The sequence below is a fragment of the Silurus aristotelis genome, assembly GCF_946808225.1.
Source record: "Silurus aristotelis genome assembly, chromosome: 26".
NCBI classification, from domain to species: domain Eukaryota; kingdom Metazoa; phylum Chordata; class Actinopteri; order Siluriformes; family Siluridae; genus Silurus; species Silurus aristotelis.
Genome location: NC_139599.1, coordinates 7,748,543 through 7,767,733, shown reverse-complemented (window position 1 = coordinate 7,767,733; position 19,191 = coordinate 7,748,543). Strand labels below are relative to the sequence as shown.

The following is a 19,191-nucleotide window of genomic DNA, read 5'->3' as shown; positions in this document are numbered from 1 at the left end:
CCACTTAAAGGCTCAGGAAACCTTTGCAGGTGTTTGGATTCAATGAGCTGATTAGAGTGTGACACCACGAGTCTCCAATATTAACATTAAACTTTTTTAGAATATTCAAATTTTCTGAGATACTGATGTTTGTGTTTTCATTAGCTGTAGGCCAAAATCATCAAAATGTAAATAAATAAACACTTGAAATACATCAGTCTGTGTGTGATAAATCTATATAATATGCAAGTTTCACTTTTTGTATTGAATTACCAAAATAAATAAATAATAACTTAGACCCATATGGACCATTTTATTATTATATAACAACTAGCTGAAAGTACCCGTGCTTCGCTACGGAAGGCAGAACGCTAAGCAATATGGCAATAAGCAGTAAGCACTGAGCAGGACTGGATGATCAGAGATCAGAACGTAACGTCAACAAATAACGTACTACCCCTTTGTAGTACCGATACAGGGCAAACTACTTTGAAAATAATTTTTATTGTGCATCTAACATCTAATAAGAAACAATGTAGTCAGTTTCATTAGGATCCGTAATGTTATTACGAAGAATTTACAATGCGTGAGAAATCGTGTTTTTTGCGAGTTAGCTGCGATCCAGGGCGAATTTTTTAAAACCCTTTCTTACTGAGCACCTAAGACCCAAGAGGAAGGTATGTTCCAAATTTCATTGCAATCCATGCGGTGGTTTTTGAGATTTCGTGATGAGTGAGTGAGTCAGTCAGTGGTATTTGAGCTTTATATATATAGATTCTGTATATATTATTATTAACTGTAACCACCAACATAGAAACAAGGTCCTGAATTACCTTTCCTTGAAACTAAGAGAATTTGTTTTTGCCTTGTCACAAAACCAATAAAACCACGCAAAATATCCTTCTTTTATAATAAAATGTCAAAAATCTATTTAAAAAACGGCATACAGGACATCCTTTTAATCCTTGTATTTAGGCCCATAAACATCTGTTACGCGTATACAAAAATCAAAATAATAAAATTAGCTCTTACACCCATAATACAATTCCCATAATAAATAATAAACCCTTTAAAATTCTATGAGAGTTTCTACTGTTTTTAGAGAAGGAATGTGAATTTGAAGTCTGACTTAATTACATTCTAATGGATACAAGGTCTGGAGCAAGTGAAAAATAAGCTTGAACTTTAAACTTTTAGAGTCTTTGTGATCAAATATGATAACTCACTGATGTTCTACTCTTATTATTTGGAAGGAGTTGACCAGTCAGAATCAGAAACAGTGTGGCAAAACCTTATTTTTGAGATCCATGTACATAGTGCTTTTGTTTATATACAACAAACTGAGTTGTTTATTAGAATGAAGAATTACTTTAAGCAAAAATATGTAAATGTACAAATGTAAAAATGTTTTTGGGGAAAAACCCCCCCGTAGCATGAACAACAGTTTTACACACTCTTGACATCCAGACAGTTTGTTACTCCGAACATTCAGCTGTAATTCTTTGCCATGCCTCTTGTAAAATTTGCCAAAGGCATTCTTCACTCGTTGGATATTTCTTTTTGTCTGTCAGGGATCCACCAGCCACACCCTCGCCAAACCCTCCAATCACTCCAAGCAGCTCACCAACTTACTAATCATCCACACCTGGTCCAAAGCAGTCACCACACTATAATAACCCTGTTTATTCACAAGCTCATTGTCCGTTCTACAGCTTAGGCTATTGAACATTTTGGACTACCGAAGCCACTCCGTTTGGTTTCTATTAGCGTGCAAGATTCTGTGTGTTATTTGCTCTCACTCTGCCACAGTTTTCTCTTGGTTTAGTTTACCCTTGTTTGGTGCTATTCTTCGTTCTTTCTGCCTTGCCCTTTTTGTTCCTTATTAAAAGGCCATCGTTGAAATCACTTCGGTTTCCAGTACGTTATTTGCGCCTGACATTCTCTTTGCAATTCAGTTCATCCCAGAGCAGTTCAATGGGATTTAGGTGCAGTGACTTGGCAGGCCACTCCATGATTAATAACACTACAGTTGACTCGTTTCTGTCTAAATAGGCTTACAGAGCTTGGACATATTCTTCAGGTCAGCGTCTTGTTGTATGGTGAAGTTGGTACCAATTAGCCACAGTCCAGATGGATTTTTGTGGCTCAGAATAATGGAATGGTAGCCATGTTGGTTCGGTATTCCTTTCACCTGAAAGTCCTAAACCTTTAACCTTAACCCTCTAAAAACAAACCCAAACTATTAACATTTCAGCTAGCATATTTCCTTTACACTGTCTTACATAGGTTCTTCTATTTGAGCCGAAAATGTCAAATTTTGACTCACCTGTCCACAGAACTTGTTAAAGTCATTCTCTGTCCAATGTTTTTGCCCTTTATCTAGTGTGTTGCATATAAACATAAGGAATATGCATGGGTCTCAAAATGATTAATGAATAGGTGTTTCCAAACTTTTGCCAAAAACTGAATTGTAATTCAAATTGCAGGTTTATATGAATGTGTTAGTTGTGCTAGAGGGTGGTTATAATAAAAGTAAAGTAAATGCAATAAGTAAAACCATGCAAATATTTCATATAATATGAAGTGCAATATTGCTCAATAGTTCTATAAACCAGGCATTAATACTTAGTAAGTGACATTTCAGACATGGCCAAGTGTTTACGTTTACAGTACTAGCTAAAATAGATCTCAAAGAAGTTACACTTACTCAGGAAGTGAAATTTTAAATGGCAAACACAAACGAGGAAAATGATACACATAATCAAACATCATAGTGTGGTTAAGGGGAATATGGGCACTCCTGAACGGTAGTTTAAACAATCAAATTGCAGGATGGAAATACACTAAATACATGTTAAAATCGTGTGTAATTGTTATCATCACAAAATTTGCTGTGAATTGTCCTTATTGAACATTTTTGTAATGAGTCTTCAGTGTCAGTGCTTTGTAACGGTCAGGGGTAAGGGTTAACATTGAAGATGAAAAGGGTTTCACAGTAACATGACCAGCTGCATTTTATGCCTTATTAGCTTTATGAAAGGGGGGAAAATGGAGAAAGCTGAGGGAATGACTGTTTAACTGCTTTAACAAAAGTGATAACAGGAAAGAACACCATGAGTTCATGGACATTAAACAATATTACATGCAACTGATTAAAAAGTATACCATGTCTATCTTCAGCTGGAAATGGCCTTCTGCTTCAAATCAAATCAAATCAAATCGAATTTGTCTCATATACATCAAGAGTACGGGGCGCAGTGAAATGCTTGTACGTCTGTCCAACATTTAAGCATAAAAAAAGGAATAGAATTTAGAAAAATAAAAAATAAAATAATAATAATAAAATAGATTTAAAAAAAAGTAGAAACTATAGAAAATATATGAAAATATATGTATATATACACGAATGAGTATGGCAAAACATTAATATCATAACAATGAACAAAAGTACAGTGACAGCTCAGTGTACATAATCATGAACAATAGAAGGCTAATACGCACACTATTAGGTCACACTATAGAGAGTTTGTGGAAGTAGTATAGAAAAGAAATATATTATGGATTTTTTAAACGATATAACTGTATATGTTGCATGTGTTCCCCTGTGTCTGCTTACATGAGTGTACCTGCACTGGTGCATCAATATGGAATGTAGACTATTCCTATGTAAATATTCACCGCGTCCTCTTTTACCCTCCCTTGGCTCTGCTCGCTCCTTTTCATTGATCGGCACTCTGAATTTATTAGCCATTGTGGCAGTTTCCTGCCCCATCCAGGAGGGAAACGCATAACAGCGCAGATAAAGTCGTCAGACAGCATAGAGGCATACAATGCCCATTGTGTCCTGATTACAGGTCAAACTCTTAGCCAAGTGGAATGTAGTCCAGGAATCTTTTACATGCGTGTAAACCAGTGGGTTCGCAGGCAATCGCACATAGTTATTCTCTTACTCATAGATCCTTACGGTCTTTGAGTAAGAACATTCTGTTGCGTTTGGTAATAATAACAGCGAAGGAGAAAAAAAACGAGACCTGATAGAAGAGGTGGAAGCACATTCCAAAGAAGTACAAACAAACGCATGACTTTGGGTCAGGCGACCTTGACCTTTTGGCGCTCTCAGGTTTGAGTGCCATGTTTTGAGGAAACTTATAGCCTAGAACAATGGGCCGATGGGTTACGCGAAAAGAAACAAACATTCAGCCTTATTTAAGTGAACAAAACAGCGAAGGAATGTGTTTCCTGAGTAAGAAAACAATGCTATATGTCTCACTTGATATGGGTTAGGCCTGAGAGTTAATCCTAAAACCACGGTAAAGACTTTTCAGTTCTCTGAAAAGATAGCTTTAGGTGTTGCGTTGCATGTGATGACAACATGACCCTGACATGCTGTCAGTTCCATGCATTTTTGAAAGGACAGTTTGCTCCAGGCTGGGTTTGGTTCGACATGGGTACTGCACTGGGACTTTCAAAAGTGCCTGAAGGGTATGGATTAACAAAATGAGCATTTTGGGTGCAGGGGCTTCACTGCTTTAACAGACAAACACACACACATCCACTGAATATCTACAGTGAAATAAATTATAAAAAGCCAGGTTAAAATCATATTTATTTCAAAGAATGACATTTTGAGAAGGAATTAATTGCTGTTGGATAAGGCTGAAATGAACCATGTTAACCATGTAGGGGCTTCTTGTGTCATTGCTTTTTAAAGAGTTCTGTTTTTTTTACTTTCCTGTTTACAGTGAAGGAAATCACAATGCTTTATTATTACTATCAAAATATTAAGTTATCTTGAATGGAAGTAGTCAGAAGCGCTCTGTTTTACATTTTTACTTAAAGTGGAACGATCACATTTTCTTTTTGACAAGAAATTTTATTTGCTTGGCTCAATTTCTCTATATTGAGCAAAGAAGTGATGAATGCTTCTTACAAAAAGTAAACCAAATAGGTGACAGGTTTACTGTGTCACATGGCTTCTATTAATGAATTTGCATATATTATATTTGTTGGTAGATGCCTGCTTAGGAATTAGATATTTTTGTGTGTATTTAATGTTCTCCAAAAATTTCCCATAGTCTCATACACCATTTAAGATTTGTGTGTGGTTTTCTAACATCAAAACCCATATTTATTCCCTATTTACTGTTATAATAACCTCCGTTCATCTGGGAAAATGTTCCACTATATTTTGGAGTGCACTTGTGGAGATTTGTGCACATTCAGCCACGTGTGCATTGGTAAAGTCAGGTACATTATATGGGCAAAAGTATTGGGACACCTGAGCTTTCCTGCCATATGTGGTCCAAACTCTTACCACAAAGCTGGAGGCACACAGTTGTTTAGGACGTCTTTGGATGCGTTGTAATAAAATTTAGCATTCAATTCAAATTGTTACAGCATATCAACACCCCTGTGCATAAAGTGAGCTACATTAGGATATGATTTACATAGGTTGGAGTGGAAGATCTAGAGTGGCCTGCTATAGAGCTCTGATCTCAACCCTTCTGAACACCTTTGGGAAGAGTTTGAACACTGACTGTACCCCAGGCCTCCTCACCCTACAGTACCTTTACTAACACCCGTGTGGCTGAATCAGCAGGAATTTCAACAAGCACACTCCAAAATCGAGTGGAACATCTTCCCAGAAGGGTGGAGGGAATTATAAGAGCAAGGTCAGAACTTCATAGCAGGCTACTCAAGATCTTCCTTTCCAAACCATGTAAACCATATGTTCATGGAGCTGGCCTTTTGCACAGGGGCATTGTCATGCTGGAGCAGGTTTGGGTCTCTTAGTTCAAATAGGGAAAGTTTAATGCTACCGCATCCAAATAAATCGTAAACAATTGTCATACGTAGACATAATAGTTAATATAGGATTCTTTTGTCCATGTAGTTTACACACAATCTCTGGGTGGGTAGAAAGTTTTATCTACAGTCATATCAGTGACTCCAACTTTATGACAACAGTGTGGATAAGAACCAAATATGGCTTTAGTTAGAATGTCATTATTTTATACATTTATATGTTCATGAAATATATTTGTGCTGAGGAAATCGGATTTGTTATAGTAGAAGTTCCCCCCTCATCGTTTCAGTTAACTGCAAGATGTCCAAAGTGGTCACTAACCTGAACACAATTATTTTTATTTTTTTTTTATTGAGTTTATCAGGATTAGCTATATTTTGCAGACCTCCATCAAAGGGGACATAAAAAAAAGGCTTTAAGACACGAAAAAATTTCTTTGAGTTTTAAACTAAAAATATAGTATTTGTTTTGTCTGACTGACTGAATGGAGTCTTTTTACAGCCCAATATGTGCGTGTACAGTTTGGTGCTGACCTTAAAGTGACATTGAGCTTCCATCTAGTGGTGACATTTTGCAATTACGGAGATTTTCATATTCAACAATTAGAATGCGTGGTTTTTAAGCTTTCCAATGCGTTTTTCATTCTGTGTGAATGTTAATGAATGTCTTCATGATAATGTGATATTCACTACACATGGATCAGGTATTTACAGCCAAGAAAATGGTGCTATAATGAATCTGATTGTCATAATTGTCTCATATTGTAATAATTCACCTGCCCAACGTCAATTAATAGCATATGAGTAATGATGTGTGTGTGCGCGTTGTTTTTTTTTGTCATTTATCTTCATTAAGTGCTTTCTGAGTCATGTGTGTGTGTGTGTGTGTGTGTGTGTGTGTGTGTGTGTGTGTGTGTGTGTGTGTGCTCTTAGGTCAGGCTGAGTCTGTGAAGAGTTCAGCTTTGGCTGAAGTTTCTCCTGGAAGACACGCACATGCAGAGAATAAGCATAACTGTCTCTATACAGAGGTTAATAATAAATAGGTTGTGTTCTTAGTAAAATTTTAAGTTCAAGTAATACAATATTGCCTCATGGTTCTCACAGTGATATCGAAATGGGCAGATAAAAAAAACCTTTAAACAACTGAATACATCAACATTTGCTGGTATTTGGTTAATCAAATACAATGTTAAAATGGCTTTTTTTTATTATTTATTTTAGACTTCATCTGTCTTTTATATGATAGTCATTATGTTTCAATGTAGGTTTCTGTAAAGAACTATGGATGTCAATCGATGTCACCAAACTGTAAAAGCATTGGGTTTGGGCATATCACATCAGAGATTAAAAGAGGACATACTCAGAAAATTAGCCAAAGAACCTCGCTAGCTAGCTAACCTGCCTAATATTTTGGATGAACTGTTGAGTTTAGATTGTCACAGTATTATGACCTGTTTTGCGCAAAATAATTACTTAGAATGTCATGCTTGACTCAAGATTCAGTTACAGAACTCTTGACAAAAGCAGGCTAGTTTGTTAGCAGTAACCTAGCTAGCTAAATGTTAGCAGGAGAATAGCATATTCATGTAAATGAATAATGAACTGAATGCGGATCAGGTTGCATCAAATTGTCAAAAATCAGCACACCTCCCGTGCTGGCCTGATTATAAAAGAGCCTCCAGAAAGAGAAAGAGACGGAAAAAAAACGAGAGCAGGGTAATTTCTATAGAGAGACGGATGGAACCAATGCACTCTTTCAGTGATTCCAAACCAACATTTCTTGGCGCTCTATTTCTGTCCCTTCGTTCATCTTTCAAACACATCTCTTAATATAATTAAACTGTTAGAGCTGATTGCTTTTCGCAGCTGAAACAATGAGATGAGGGAGGCATGATGTGCTCTAAACATTATTAAAAATATAGTGCTATAAATAATTTTTGTGTCTTCTGACATGGTGTATAGAACAACATGTCCTTGGTTGTGATTGCACATTAAGTAGACAGCCAGACTGTCTGAAAGCACAATTAAGCTGCTCTCTTCAAGATGTTGATGTGCAGAATGTGAGTCTTTAATACTTAAACTGCATGTTCTCTTCTTGAATGCATGTGTGTCTGTTGTCTTGTCATGGACTGGTTTCTTTTTCAACATGTATCTTTTCGTTCTCATTCATTGTGATGCTGACAGAATAAAGTAGAATTAATCAAACTGCATTCAATAGGAAAAGAAAGGTGGATTCTTTTCATAGCTGCTCTAGCATAAGTGCTCCCAAAAACTTGTTTTACATAGGATCCACATTTGGAAATTTAACTGTTGTATAAGAATAAGAATAGTTGCAAATTTGAATTTGCAAATATTTAAAAGTTAATCGAATCCATGATGGTGTTTATAGGACTGTGGTGAGACCTGCGATGTTGTATGGATTAGAGACAGTGGCATTGAGTAAAAGACAGGAGTTGGAGCTGGAGGTAGCAGAGCTGAAGATGCTGAGGTTTTGGTTGGGAGTGACGACGATGGACAAGATTCGAAATTAGTTTATTAGAGGGACAGCGCATGTAGGATGTTTTGGTGACAAGGTGAGGGAGGCGAGATTGAGATGGTTTGGACATGTGCAGAGGAGGGACATAAGTTATATTGGTAGAAGAATGCTGAGGATGGAGCCACCAGGAAGGAGGAAAAGAGGAAGGCCAAGGAGGAGGTTTATGGATGTGGTGAGGGAAGACTTGCAGGTAGTTGGTGTGAAAGAGGCAGATGTAGAAGACAGGGGGGGTATGGAGACGGATGATCGGCTGTGGCGACCCCTAATGGGAGCAGCCGAAAGAAGAAGAAGAAGAAGAAGAATCCATGATGGTAAGAGTATCTCTCTCTGACAGTATTCTTCTTCATGGTTCATTTCTTACTAACCATTTTACAGTAAGTGAACCTTTAATGCTTTTTGTGGTGGTGTTTTTTTTTTCATGGAATATGTATAGTTTGTTTATTGTGTATTGGTATTGTTATGTATGTGTTTATTTATTATAAGAATGAATTAAGTCTAGTCAGTGTTTAATTCTCTGTCTAGCTCATCTAAAATAACTAATAATTTAAGCAGTCAAGAGTTTCCTGTTGGATTCTGCAAGAACATATATAGATGTCATTCATTCTGTGATGGAAATACAACTGGTACCCTAAGCAAAAAGAAAAAACATACAAGTTGTCAAACCATCTGGTGTTACCTTTTGTCAGCATCTCTGCAGCTTTCCTGTCCTCTTTGATATAACAGGCAGTTAAAAGGAAGAAAACGCCTCCCAGAACGCAGATGAAAGGGCAGACGAGGATGCTGTACTCCAGACTTTGGAACCTCCAGTCCAAAGAGTCAGGTTTAAGTTTTCTCAGAGAATCTGAGATCTGCCATGCAAAGATTTAGATATTGGTATACATTTTTATATGTGTGCATGTCTCCTGTTTGGTCCTTTACATTTGCAGTATGTACAGTAACTACTTACTCTGCCAATGAGGAATGGACTTCCAGCATCGCCAAGTGCATGGCATGTTAAAATTTGTAAAGCTTCAGCTGTTGCTCTTCGGGTTGGTATAACAACATACTAAAATATAATGACAAATACAACAAGGTTTAATCAAGTTTTATACATCTCCACAATTTCTATCTATCATTCAGCAACTCCTACCAGTAGGATGTCAGCTAGAATGGCCCAGTTCAGTGAAAGTAGGATTTCTCCAATACCAATAAAAGTCTGGAAGAGAAAATGTAAAAGGGCTTAAAAAAGACTGTGATTTTAAGGAAAATTCTAAAGTGCTTCAAAGAAAAATTTGATGTGCATACAATTAAAAGTATTAGCCTCAGACGCTATTTATTTGTTCGCTTTTCTGGCCACAAGGTTTGGAATTTTGATAATCACAATTTGCCTTTTTGCATTATATGCAAGATTCAAACACAAAATGAAAGTTTTGAACACTGTTATAACACAAGCATTCAAAGTTCTGTCACTTTAATTAAATAAAGTTAACAGGCTCTCTATCGCTTTCTCAAGTCTGTCTTGCAAGATAGGTGCTTGGGCCCCTGTTGCCATTTGTAGGCTACCTAATAAAAAATTTATGACTTTATTGATATAAAAATTGTCAATTAATATATCAGCATCTGGAGCAGAATCATTTAAAAAAAATGTAAAAAAAAAAAAATCTGCTTAAATATAATATTATGATTATATGAAAACAATGCCATTTGTTTAAAAGTGTGCAACCTTGTAACTGTTAGTAGTATGATGTCAAACTAGTGATTTATGATTTTTGCTTTAGTTATTTTTCTATGCAAGTCTTTTTGTTGCTTTTAGCTAACCAGCTAGCAAAAAAACTACCTAGCCTTCAGTCGTAGAGTTATCATAAAATCTCTGATTTCATTTTGAAACAGGATAATTCTACATTTTACATTTACATTTATGGCTTTTTGCATAACATAATACATAATATACACAATAAGTAAGTACATAATTTTGTATGACCAATTAAATTGTAAAAAATTTTGTTCATAAATAATAAATATAAATAAATATTGTTTGTTCAAGTAATTTTTTATGATACATACACTACAGTACAATAAAATTCTGTCATCCCATATCCAGCTTGTTAGGAAATTGGGGTTAGAGCACATGGTAAACCATGATACAGTGTACCTGGAGCAGATGGGGTTATGGGCCCTTCTTGATGGCCAAACAATGACATTCATGTGTTTTTTTATTCCTGATCTTTACAACTCAACAAACCCATTGTCATCAGTGTTTGTATATGCATGTACATAATAACATATTGGTGATATGTCTTATTAATGGCCTTCCAAGCTCTAGATCCTGTCATCATCTGAATTAGGAAATCTGCAATGTTTAAGATAAGCAGAAAAGATAATCAAGTTCATAGTTACATACATATGTTGCAGGAATGCTGATGGATGCCAGGACCATGGCAATGAACAAGCAGGGAGAAGAACTGAGCATTCCTACAGCACAGATGAGGGGGTCAGCATTGGCCACTCTGTCTTTCAGCTTTTTGGATATTAAGGAGCCTATTAAAACGCCCCCAAAACCCGTCACCACTGTGATTCCCCCGAAGATGAAACTGTGCAAGCAGAAGAACAACAGAATAGAGGAATAAATCCGACTGACTTTTGATCTAAAACACAATGTACTCTTATATTTAATAATATAAATGATGAAGTCAATTCAAACTAATTAAATTAATAAGCCTAAAATTCTGACTCAATAAATGTATGCTAGCATTGAATTTTCACTGCATTCCAAGAAACTGCAATAAAGATTAAAGTATTGAAATAAACGTATGTGTACCTGTCTGAAGGGTCACATGGTTCTGTAGCACATTCATTACTGATGCCTTGAATGACTCGAGCACGAGACATGAAGGTAGGTGTCCAGAAAGCCAAAGCACCCGTGACGAAAGCCATGGCAGTCACACCCAGAGTGGACCACACAAAACTCCGGCTAGAAAAAAACAACCACAACAGCTGCACTTTCTTAACTGGTGAAATACCGTAATTTTCGGACTATAAAGCGCCTCCGCTGAATTTTTAAAAGATTTTTATTCATTCATCCATTCATTCATTTTCTTCCGCTTATCCGTAATTCGGGTCGCGGGTGCAGCAGTCTAAGCAGGCCCCCGCCTTCGACTGCTGCCCAATCCTCACAGCACCGTCCCTTACGGTCCCTCCTGCAGGTGGTGAGCCCACGGGAAGGCGGCCCAACGTCACTCCGACGTCACGGACCTTGATATTTCCCTCGTAAGGGACCCCTTTAAAGATTTTAATTTTTAACATAAATAAGCCGCACCTGTCTATAAGCCGTGTCTACACTAATGTACTTTACACAGACTTTAACGAAAGACACGGTGTAACGTGTGAAATATGTTGTGCTTCCTTTAGGAGCATAGCGGTATTTTGGGAATAGCATGCCACTGCATTTTTTCCAGTATTACTGTGTGTTCAAGACGAGGATTATGTCCTTATTATTTTCTAATGCTGATTTCTAAGTTTCTTTGCCTAACCCTTAACGCTGTTGCCAGGAAAAATTAAAAAGCACGAGTTTTGGAAACCTGTCTGTGCTTATATGATTTGTGTTGCAACTGGAGTTAGCGAGCTCTCCCTTCACCCAGACTCAACGCGTTACAACGGCTTGTATCTAAACAGTAGCCGACCAAGTAAGTCATTGTTCACTGTCTTCCTCCTTCCTTTCACAACTATTTCTCTCGGGAGTTTATCTTTTGGCATCGTCGTGCGTTAAAAAAAAAAGTTTTTTCTCCCAATAACGTGCAGCTCAGAACACAGGTGAGGTGCGTTTTTCCGTTTCCGTTCGGAAATTTCATTGGTCTAATGTAATGTTAATTGAAGTTTGTGAAACCGGTAAAAAAAAAACCCAGGAAAAATTCATAAATTAACCGCTTCGTTGTTTAAGCCGCGGTTTAAAGCGTAGGAAAAAAGTAGTGGCTTATAGTCCGAAAAATATGGTAACTGCTTTTCATCCTATTGATCGTTTCATTTGTTTTAGTTTTACACACTTCTTGAATAGATACTTGACGTCCTCAAGGTAAGACGTGTGCTCTATGCACATTTCTCCATTGGTTTCGGACGCTCCACGTGGAGGGTTGGGGGTCAGAAACAGAAGTAGGAGCACCCCTGGTACCCCCAGAATCGGGTTCAACTGGAATAAAACACACAGAACATCCTATGCCTTAGACTAGAGGTATTAGACACTCTGATATAATGCTGAAATTTTTTTACAAAGCTTTAGGACGATTAAAGAAATCAGAGGACTGAATAACAACCAATGTTGGTACTTCACTAAAAATTCTAGAAAGAAAATTCCAGAAGCGTCTTACCATGAGGGCCCAACGCCAGTCTCCTGTAGCAGTAGCAATCGTGGCTCCCAGAATGTACCCAAGACCACTTTGAATTTTGAATGGAAGGAGAGAATACTTTAGGATGTTTAATAAATTTGTTATTGACTTAATTTTACTGCTTGAAACCAGTATGGGTGTACATGTTTTAGCCTTTTGGTCCAAAAATGTATGATTGTTAAATACGATTTTCATAAGTTAAGTAAGTAAGTGTAAGTAATTTTTTTGGAACAGCTCTAACAGGACTTTGAAAGGAGTCTCCAGTGTCAGCACTTTGTAACTGTGAAAGGTAAAGGTGTCAATTGTAATTTTTTCTTTTACATTGCAATTTAATGCATTTTTGCTGCTATAACATAAGCTATAAAGTGAACTGACTTGTTTCATAGACATTCCTCATCGTAAATGTAACTTTTAATTGAAAACATATTACAACGTCGCTTTGTATTTAATTTACACAATGGTTACAGACAAATTGGTGTGACATAAGGGGAGTAAAACACTTCTGGATGTGACATATAATGCAATATAGATAGGAGAATAATCAATTGCTATCCCACCTGGTACATAACATGACTAGTGTAGTTTACACTTTCTGAAATATGTGGGGTTACATTTTTAAGGGTTCTATCATAACTTGATTTAACATTTTCTCCTCAGGAGTGTATTGTGGGAACAGATACAGAACTGTGTGTTTTTAAAATCCCAATTTCATTTCAAAGTCATTTCCCATTGTTGAACAAAATAGTTTTTTCATAAAAAAATAAAAAAAGAGTTTATTTGTGTTCTCCCATGAGAGGGCTTGCATCTTGAATCTGGGCTAAAACTGTCACCTTAACATCACTTATGTAAATCAGATATTTTATTATGCATATAAAACACTTACCTTCCTACAGGGATGAAAATATAAAAGAAGGAAATCATGAGGGTTCTTTTGGGGCCAGTGAACAGGTCTCCGATAATGGTCGGAGCTATGGTGCAGTAACTGGCCTCACCAATGCCAACCAAGGCTCGCATTAGGACCAGTACCCAGAAGTACTACAGGAAATAAGGCATAGAATGCTTTGAAGAGAAGAAAGTCTATAACACCATGATAAATGAATCATTTGTGGTGTAAGAATTCGAGCAGCATGTGGCAACACTTAAGTAAAGAACGAGACCTTAACCGGGAGCACAGCTGTACCTCTGCCGTGATGAAAGAGCTGCCAAGTGTTACAGCAATCCATGTTATCATCCCACCCACCATGATCATCTTCCTGTTATAGCGGTCTCCAAGGTACCCAAAGAGAGGAGCCAGCAGCATGAAACTGCAGATAAAAACTGTAAACAGATAAGTGTTTTGCGTAAGAATACTATGAATTTCATGTAATTTGATCCACATATCTTGTGACTACCACCTTCAGTGGAATCACTTGCAAATCACTTTCACTTACTATAGGATCTGTATTTAATTTTTGTATCCGGTGACTCATGTCGATGATGACATGGTATGTAATGGAGAACATATCAAAGCACTAAACATATATAGCATGTATACTGTGTTATATAGTGATAACATACAAATAAAATACTGGTAACAAAGTGTATTACATGTGTAGTTTTTGCATATTAAAATGTTTTATTAACAGACTTATTAAATGTTATTAATGAATATGAATGATATTGAAGTTATATATAAATACTGATAAATTTTTTGGTGCCATGATGCACATTTGGAAACCCACAGAAATTTCATCCACCATCTGGAAAATTGGTTATTTATTCATTTCTTTACAAAGTACACTACATGGACAAGCGTTTATAGGCTATAAGTACATGCTTTGTGATTTGTAATGTATCATGTTCCAAAGACATGCGATACAATTGTGTTCCTGCAACTGTCTAGTAACAGTTTGGGAAAGAACCCCATATGACTGTAAAAGTTATACATGAGCTCAAAACTGAACATTGTCATGCTGAATAAAGCAGGTTTGGATCTCTTATTTCGAGTGAAGTGAAAATGTACAATCTAACATTGTGGTAAATGTTTGCAGAAGGACCACATACAGCTGGAAAAGTCAAGTCAAGTTTATTTCTATAGCCTTTTTCACAACAGACATAGTCTCAAAGCTGCTTTACAGAATTTACCAGTTAGGGTAAACGATGTGTATTTACTCCCTTAGACCCATTTGGGTGATATCAAGAGTGTGATTATAGTCTTTAAACAATACAGAACACTGAAGAGTGAGAACTAACATGAGCACTGAAATGTAAAATTAAAAGTAATTTCTACAGTCTTATACAGTCATTTGAGATTATGGAACCAGGAGCTACTGAGCAATTTATAAAATATCTCAACTTTGGTGATAATCATAGATCCAACAACAGCTCCTCCATGCCAGACCCTTTAAACACTTAAAGAGATCCAATGTCCAAACTCCACAAAACTCCAGTTCACTGTTATTCGTGTCAAATCAAAGCTACTTGCTTGCATCCAAGGAAGGAGCACAGGTTCAGAAAGACTCTTCTTGTGTCAACAGAGGTACTCTATAATTAACCCAAACATCAAGAACACCTATTCAGGAGCTTCAGCTTTGTATATTGCTACAGGCCGAGACGCGCTATACAATGAATTTGCCAGGAGGAGTTCCTACTACTACTACAGGGTGCAATAATGACTTATCAGTGGATGATGGAGTTAGAATTCCAGGTGTCCCAATACTTTTGTGCATTGCAGTTAAACGTTCATATCAGAATTGCAGATGCTATGCATTCTTGCTCTACATCAAACCTAGCTATATCATATTGATGTTAGAGTGCATTTGAAGACTGTGCATTGGGTGTGTGTGGGTGTGTACTTTACAGGAACTGGTCTAGCAGTGAAAGATCTAAAATACCAAACAGATAGCAGTTGAAAGAACAAACTTACACCATCCTCTTAACATGATTTTCTTTTAAAGGCCTAGAAAAACTGTTGAAAGTAGAGGTTTTGTTTGATTGGAGATGTGAAGCTGATACCTGTCTGTAATAGTCCAGCTGTGCTGTCAGTGATGTCAAAGTATTTCTGGAGGCTAGACAGAACTCCTGAAGTCCAAAACAGTATGTGTGTTAGATATAAAGAACAACAGTTTAGAAGTTTTTTCTAACTCTCCATAAGACTTAGGCTAAATTTACCTGCGATTGTGTAGCGGTCCATGTAGTTGAGCAGGTTTACATAGCACAGCACAGCCACGGCAATGTAAGATCTGCGGCTAGAGGGTATGATGTCGTTTCTAATAGTGGTCAGTGGTTGGTTCTCTTGCGGCTCTCTGAATATAGATCCATAGCGGCGGGTGGCATTCATGGATGAACTTAAACATGTATTTCTTCTAGGCACAAATGGGCTTTCATGGGTCTCTTCTTCCATGTTGAAGAACAATTCTCACACGTCTGCAGGAGGAGAGACGTTCAAAAAATGTGTTCGAAATTATTTAAGGGGAATTCTTGTATCTGAGCACTAATAGGGCTAAAAGAGTCATGCCTTGCCCATTCTTTGCTGCTGACAAACATACTGCAGTGTTTAACCTTTGCGGGACTGGAAAATATTCATCTATAAAAAGTGTTTTATCCCAGGAGCACTGAAAGTGAGGTAAGAATACACCCTGGATGTGATGCCGGTCTTTTTCAGAGCAACATGCACATACATGTGTCAAGTCAAGTACGGCTTTATTGTCATTTTAGCCATTAACAGGACAGTACACAGTGAAATTAAAGAACTTTGCCTCAGGACATGCTACTCAAAACAACACAAATTAAGGCAAAAACATAACTATTTGGAACACTACATAAAGTGCATGGAAGAAACTTCTAGTGCAAACTACACAAGACAGTGAGACTAAAAACACTGAAATTGCCATACTCACCAGTACAGTAGAGGTGTAATATGCAAATGAATGCAATGCAAATTAATTTGTCCATATAGTTATAAATCCTCTATATGTATGCACTGTTTTTATCAGCAATTTGTGAAAATAGTATAAATGAAGCACATTTTGGATCGAAAGCAGCCACAGCAAGCTTTAGCCACACCGCCATCTTGGGCCAATAATACCTACAGGTATTTTAGAGTCCTGCCAATCCTGGAATGTAAAAAGGAGTAACCTGAGCTGGCAAACTTAAATTTATTTAACCCCTCAAAAAAAATTTAATAATAATCAACACTCAAAATATATCACATTTATCCCCCTGAATATAGTTGTAATAATGCAAGACTTTATATGTATCTAAAAAAAAGGGTTCTAGAAAATGTTTCTTTTTCCTTGTATCTCAATCCTACCATGATGAACATTTCTTTTGTCAACGTCTGATTTGCTAGAATTCAACCAGAGCCAGAGCACATGGATTTTTTTCTAAACCACCGCACACTATGACCTATTTCTAGACATTTAACTAATTTCGACATTAGAATTGATTACTAGGAGTCACAGTCAATAAAAATTACTTTTCGAGTGTGTAAGAGTGTGTGTGCTATTTTGACACAATACACTGGCATAGGGGTTTAGTAACAAAAAAACTTCATCATTTAAGTCTGGTTCAGTGGAACAAATTAAAGAAGAAAAATAATGAAAGTCAAGTCATAAAATTCATAATTTTGTTTTGGGGTCAATTGCTCAAGAGGTTTGGGAATACCTGGGTGCATTTTATAATCTAATAGTATGTTATGTGACCTATGTGTTATTGAAACTATTTTATGAAACTGCTGAATATCCGGACATGCTCCTGTTTCTGAGTACTACAGAAACCACAAACAATGCATCAACTGTGTGTGTGCCTTCACACCACACCACAGCACATCGCACAACACAACACAACACAATGTCATTGTCTTACTACACCTCGACACAGACCACCGCCTGTGTTTCAGTGTTTTGAGATACTGAAAGCAAGACTTGTCGGCTCAAGACTGCACAATAATTAGCATTACCAGTATATCATATGACTTGCCCAAGAGATCAGTCAACCCTACATTACAGAGAATTGCATCTTATACAGTTATTTAACATTTCTTTATAAATTTATATAAACACACTGACCTGATAACAGTCCTGGCATCTTCTACATTTCAGCATGTATCTTTTTTATTCTTTTGAGCATCTCTGCAAGCTGTTAAGATGCCTCAAGGTTTTGTGTGATAAGTTCAATAAACTACCTGATTATAAAGTTCCCCCATGTCTCCTCCTTCTGGTCACATGCTTGAAAACAGTTCCTACTTGTGACTCAACATGCACTCGAAGCCAATTGCACTTTTTTTGGTTTCCTCCACTTGGTATTCTTAGCCAATACACACTTAGACTTGCCAGACAGCTTTTATCTTGAATAAAGATTCTTATAAAGCATTGTAAAACTTAACTCACTCAGCAATGTGAGGCAATAAGAGACATGCTTAACTGGCTTTCAGTGTACTTTTCATTGTTTTGTTCACTTCCCCTGAGATTTCCACAGTGCTGGCTAGAGAGATCGATATTTAAAGCAGACCGAGCCAGGAGTTTAAAGATTAATCAAGAGAAAACAAGGCTCACCTCAAGCTTTTAAGCTTTACACATTTCAATGTAATATTTTTTTTTTATAAGTTATTACCTAACAACAAACTATATAAATGCTTCATGTTCACTATAATGTTTGTGGGAAATCTGGCTTGAAGCAAAACAGAAGTTGCCTTATCGTGAAACAGGGATGTGGTCACAAAAAAAAGAAAAGCCAATGTTTTGCAATATATAGATAGTGGTTCTCTAAGTGTAGATGCACAGAATCCTACGTAACTGCATTTTGCTGCTACGTGTCTGTACTATGCAATTATTTATCTATCTATCTATCTATCTATCTATCTATCTATCTATCTATCTATCTATCTATCTATCTATCTATCTATCTATCTATATACAGTATCTCACGAAAGTAAGTACACCCCTTACATTTCAGCAACTATTTTAGTATATCTTTTAAAGGGACAATACTGTAGAAATGAAAATTGGATATATTTTAAAGTAGTCAACGTGCAGCTTGTGTAGCAGTACACATTTACTGTCCTCTGAAAATAACTCAACATACAGCCATTAATGTATGTCACAATAGCTGGTAACAAAAATGAACCCCAAATCATAACGGCTGTATGCTGTGTAAGCATGCAAAGCCACATGTCCTATTCATCATGGTTATGTTTTTGTCTACTTGACAAGATCATACAAATTTGTGTGTCTTGTATTAGAGCAGGTAAAATGTGGTGCTTTGAGTTCAATTCCCTCATACTGAACACAAGATGTTCAACATGGCAAGTCATGGCAAAGACTCTCTGAGGATTCGCACAGGACTCACAAGGGTCAATCAAAAAAGTTGAGTCCTCGTGCTGTGCGTCAGATGCAGAAGCTGCTTTAAAAAACAGACGCGTGAGTTCTGCAGCATTGCTTCAGAGGTTGTGGAAACTAAAGGTCCGCTTGTCAGTACTCAGACCATACGCCGCACAATGCAACAAGTCCGGTTTGCATGGCTGTCATTCCAGAA

General features: G+C 36.9%; 1 protein-coding gene across 1 annotated transcript; it reads right to left on the bottom strand.

The window, feature by feature from the left end:
* Positions 1-6,651: 6,651 nt before the first annotated feature.
* On the bottom strand, positions 6,652-17,883 carry spns3 (SPNS lysolipid transporter 3, sphingosine-1-phosphate (putative)). The gene is made up of 14 exons (XM_083531922.1): positions 17,727-17,883; positions 16,557-16,772; positions 15,829-16,083; positions 15,673-15,738; positions 13,859-13,995; positions 13,562-13,713; positions 12,661-12,727; positions 12,340-12,482; positions 11,118-11,270; positions 10,701-10,890; positions 9,450-9,515; positions 9,267-9,365; positions 8,997-9,168; positions 6,652-6,762 (listed from the first exon to the last, which is right to left on the bottom strand). Exons 3-14 carry the CDS (start codon positions 16,058-16,060, stop codon positions 6,719-6,721), a joined length of 1,521 nt encoding a protein of 506 aa, XP_083388048.1. The 5' UTR covers positions 16,061-16,083; positions 16,557-16,772; positions 17,727-17,883; the 3' UTR covers positions 6,652-6,718.
* Positions 17,884-19,191: the final 1,308 nt, after the last annotated feature.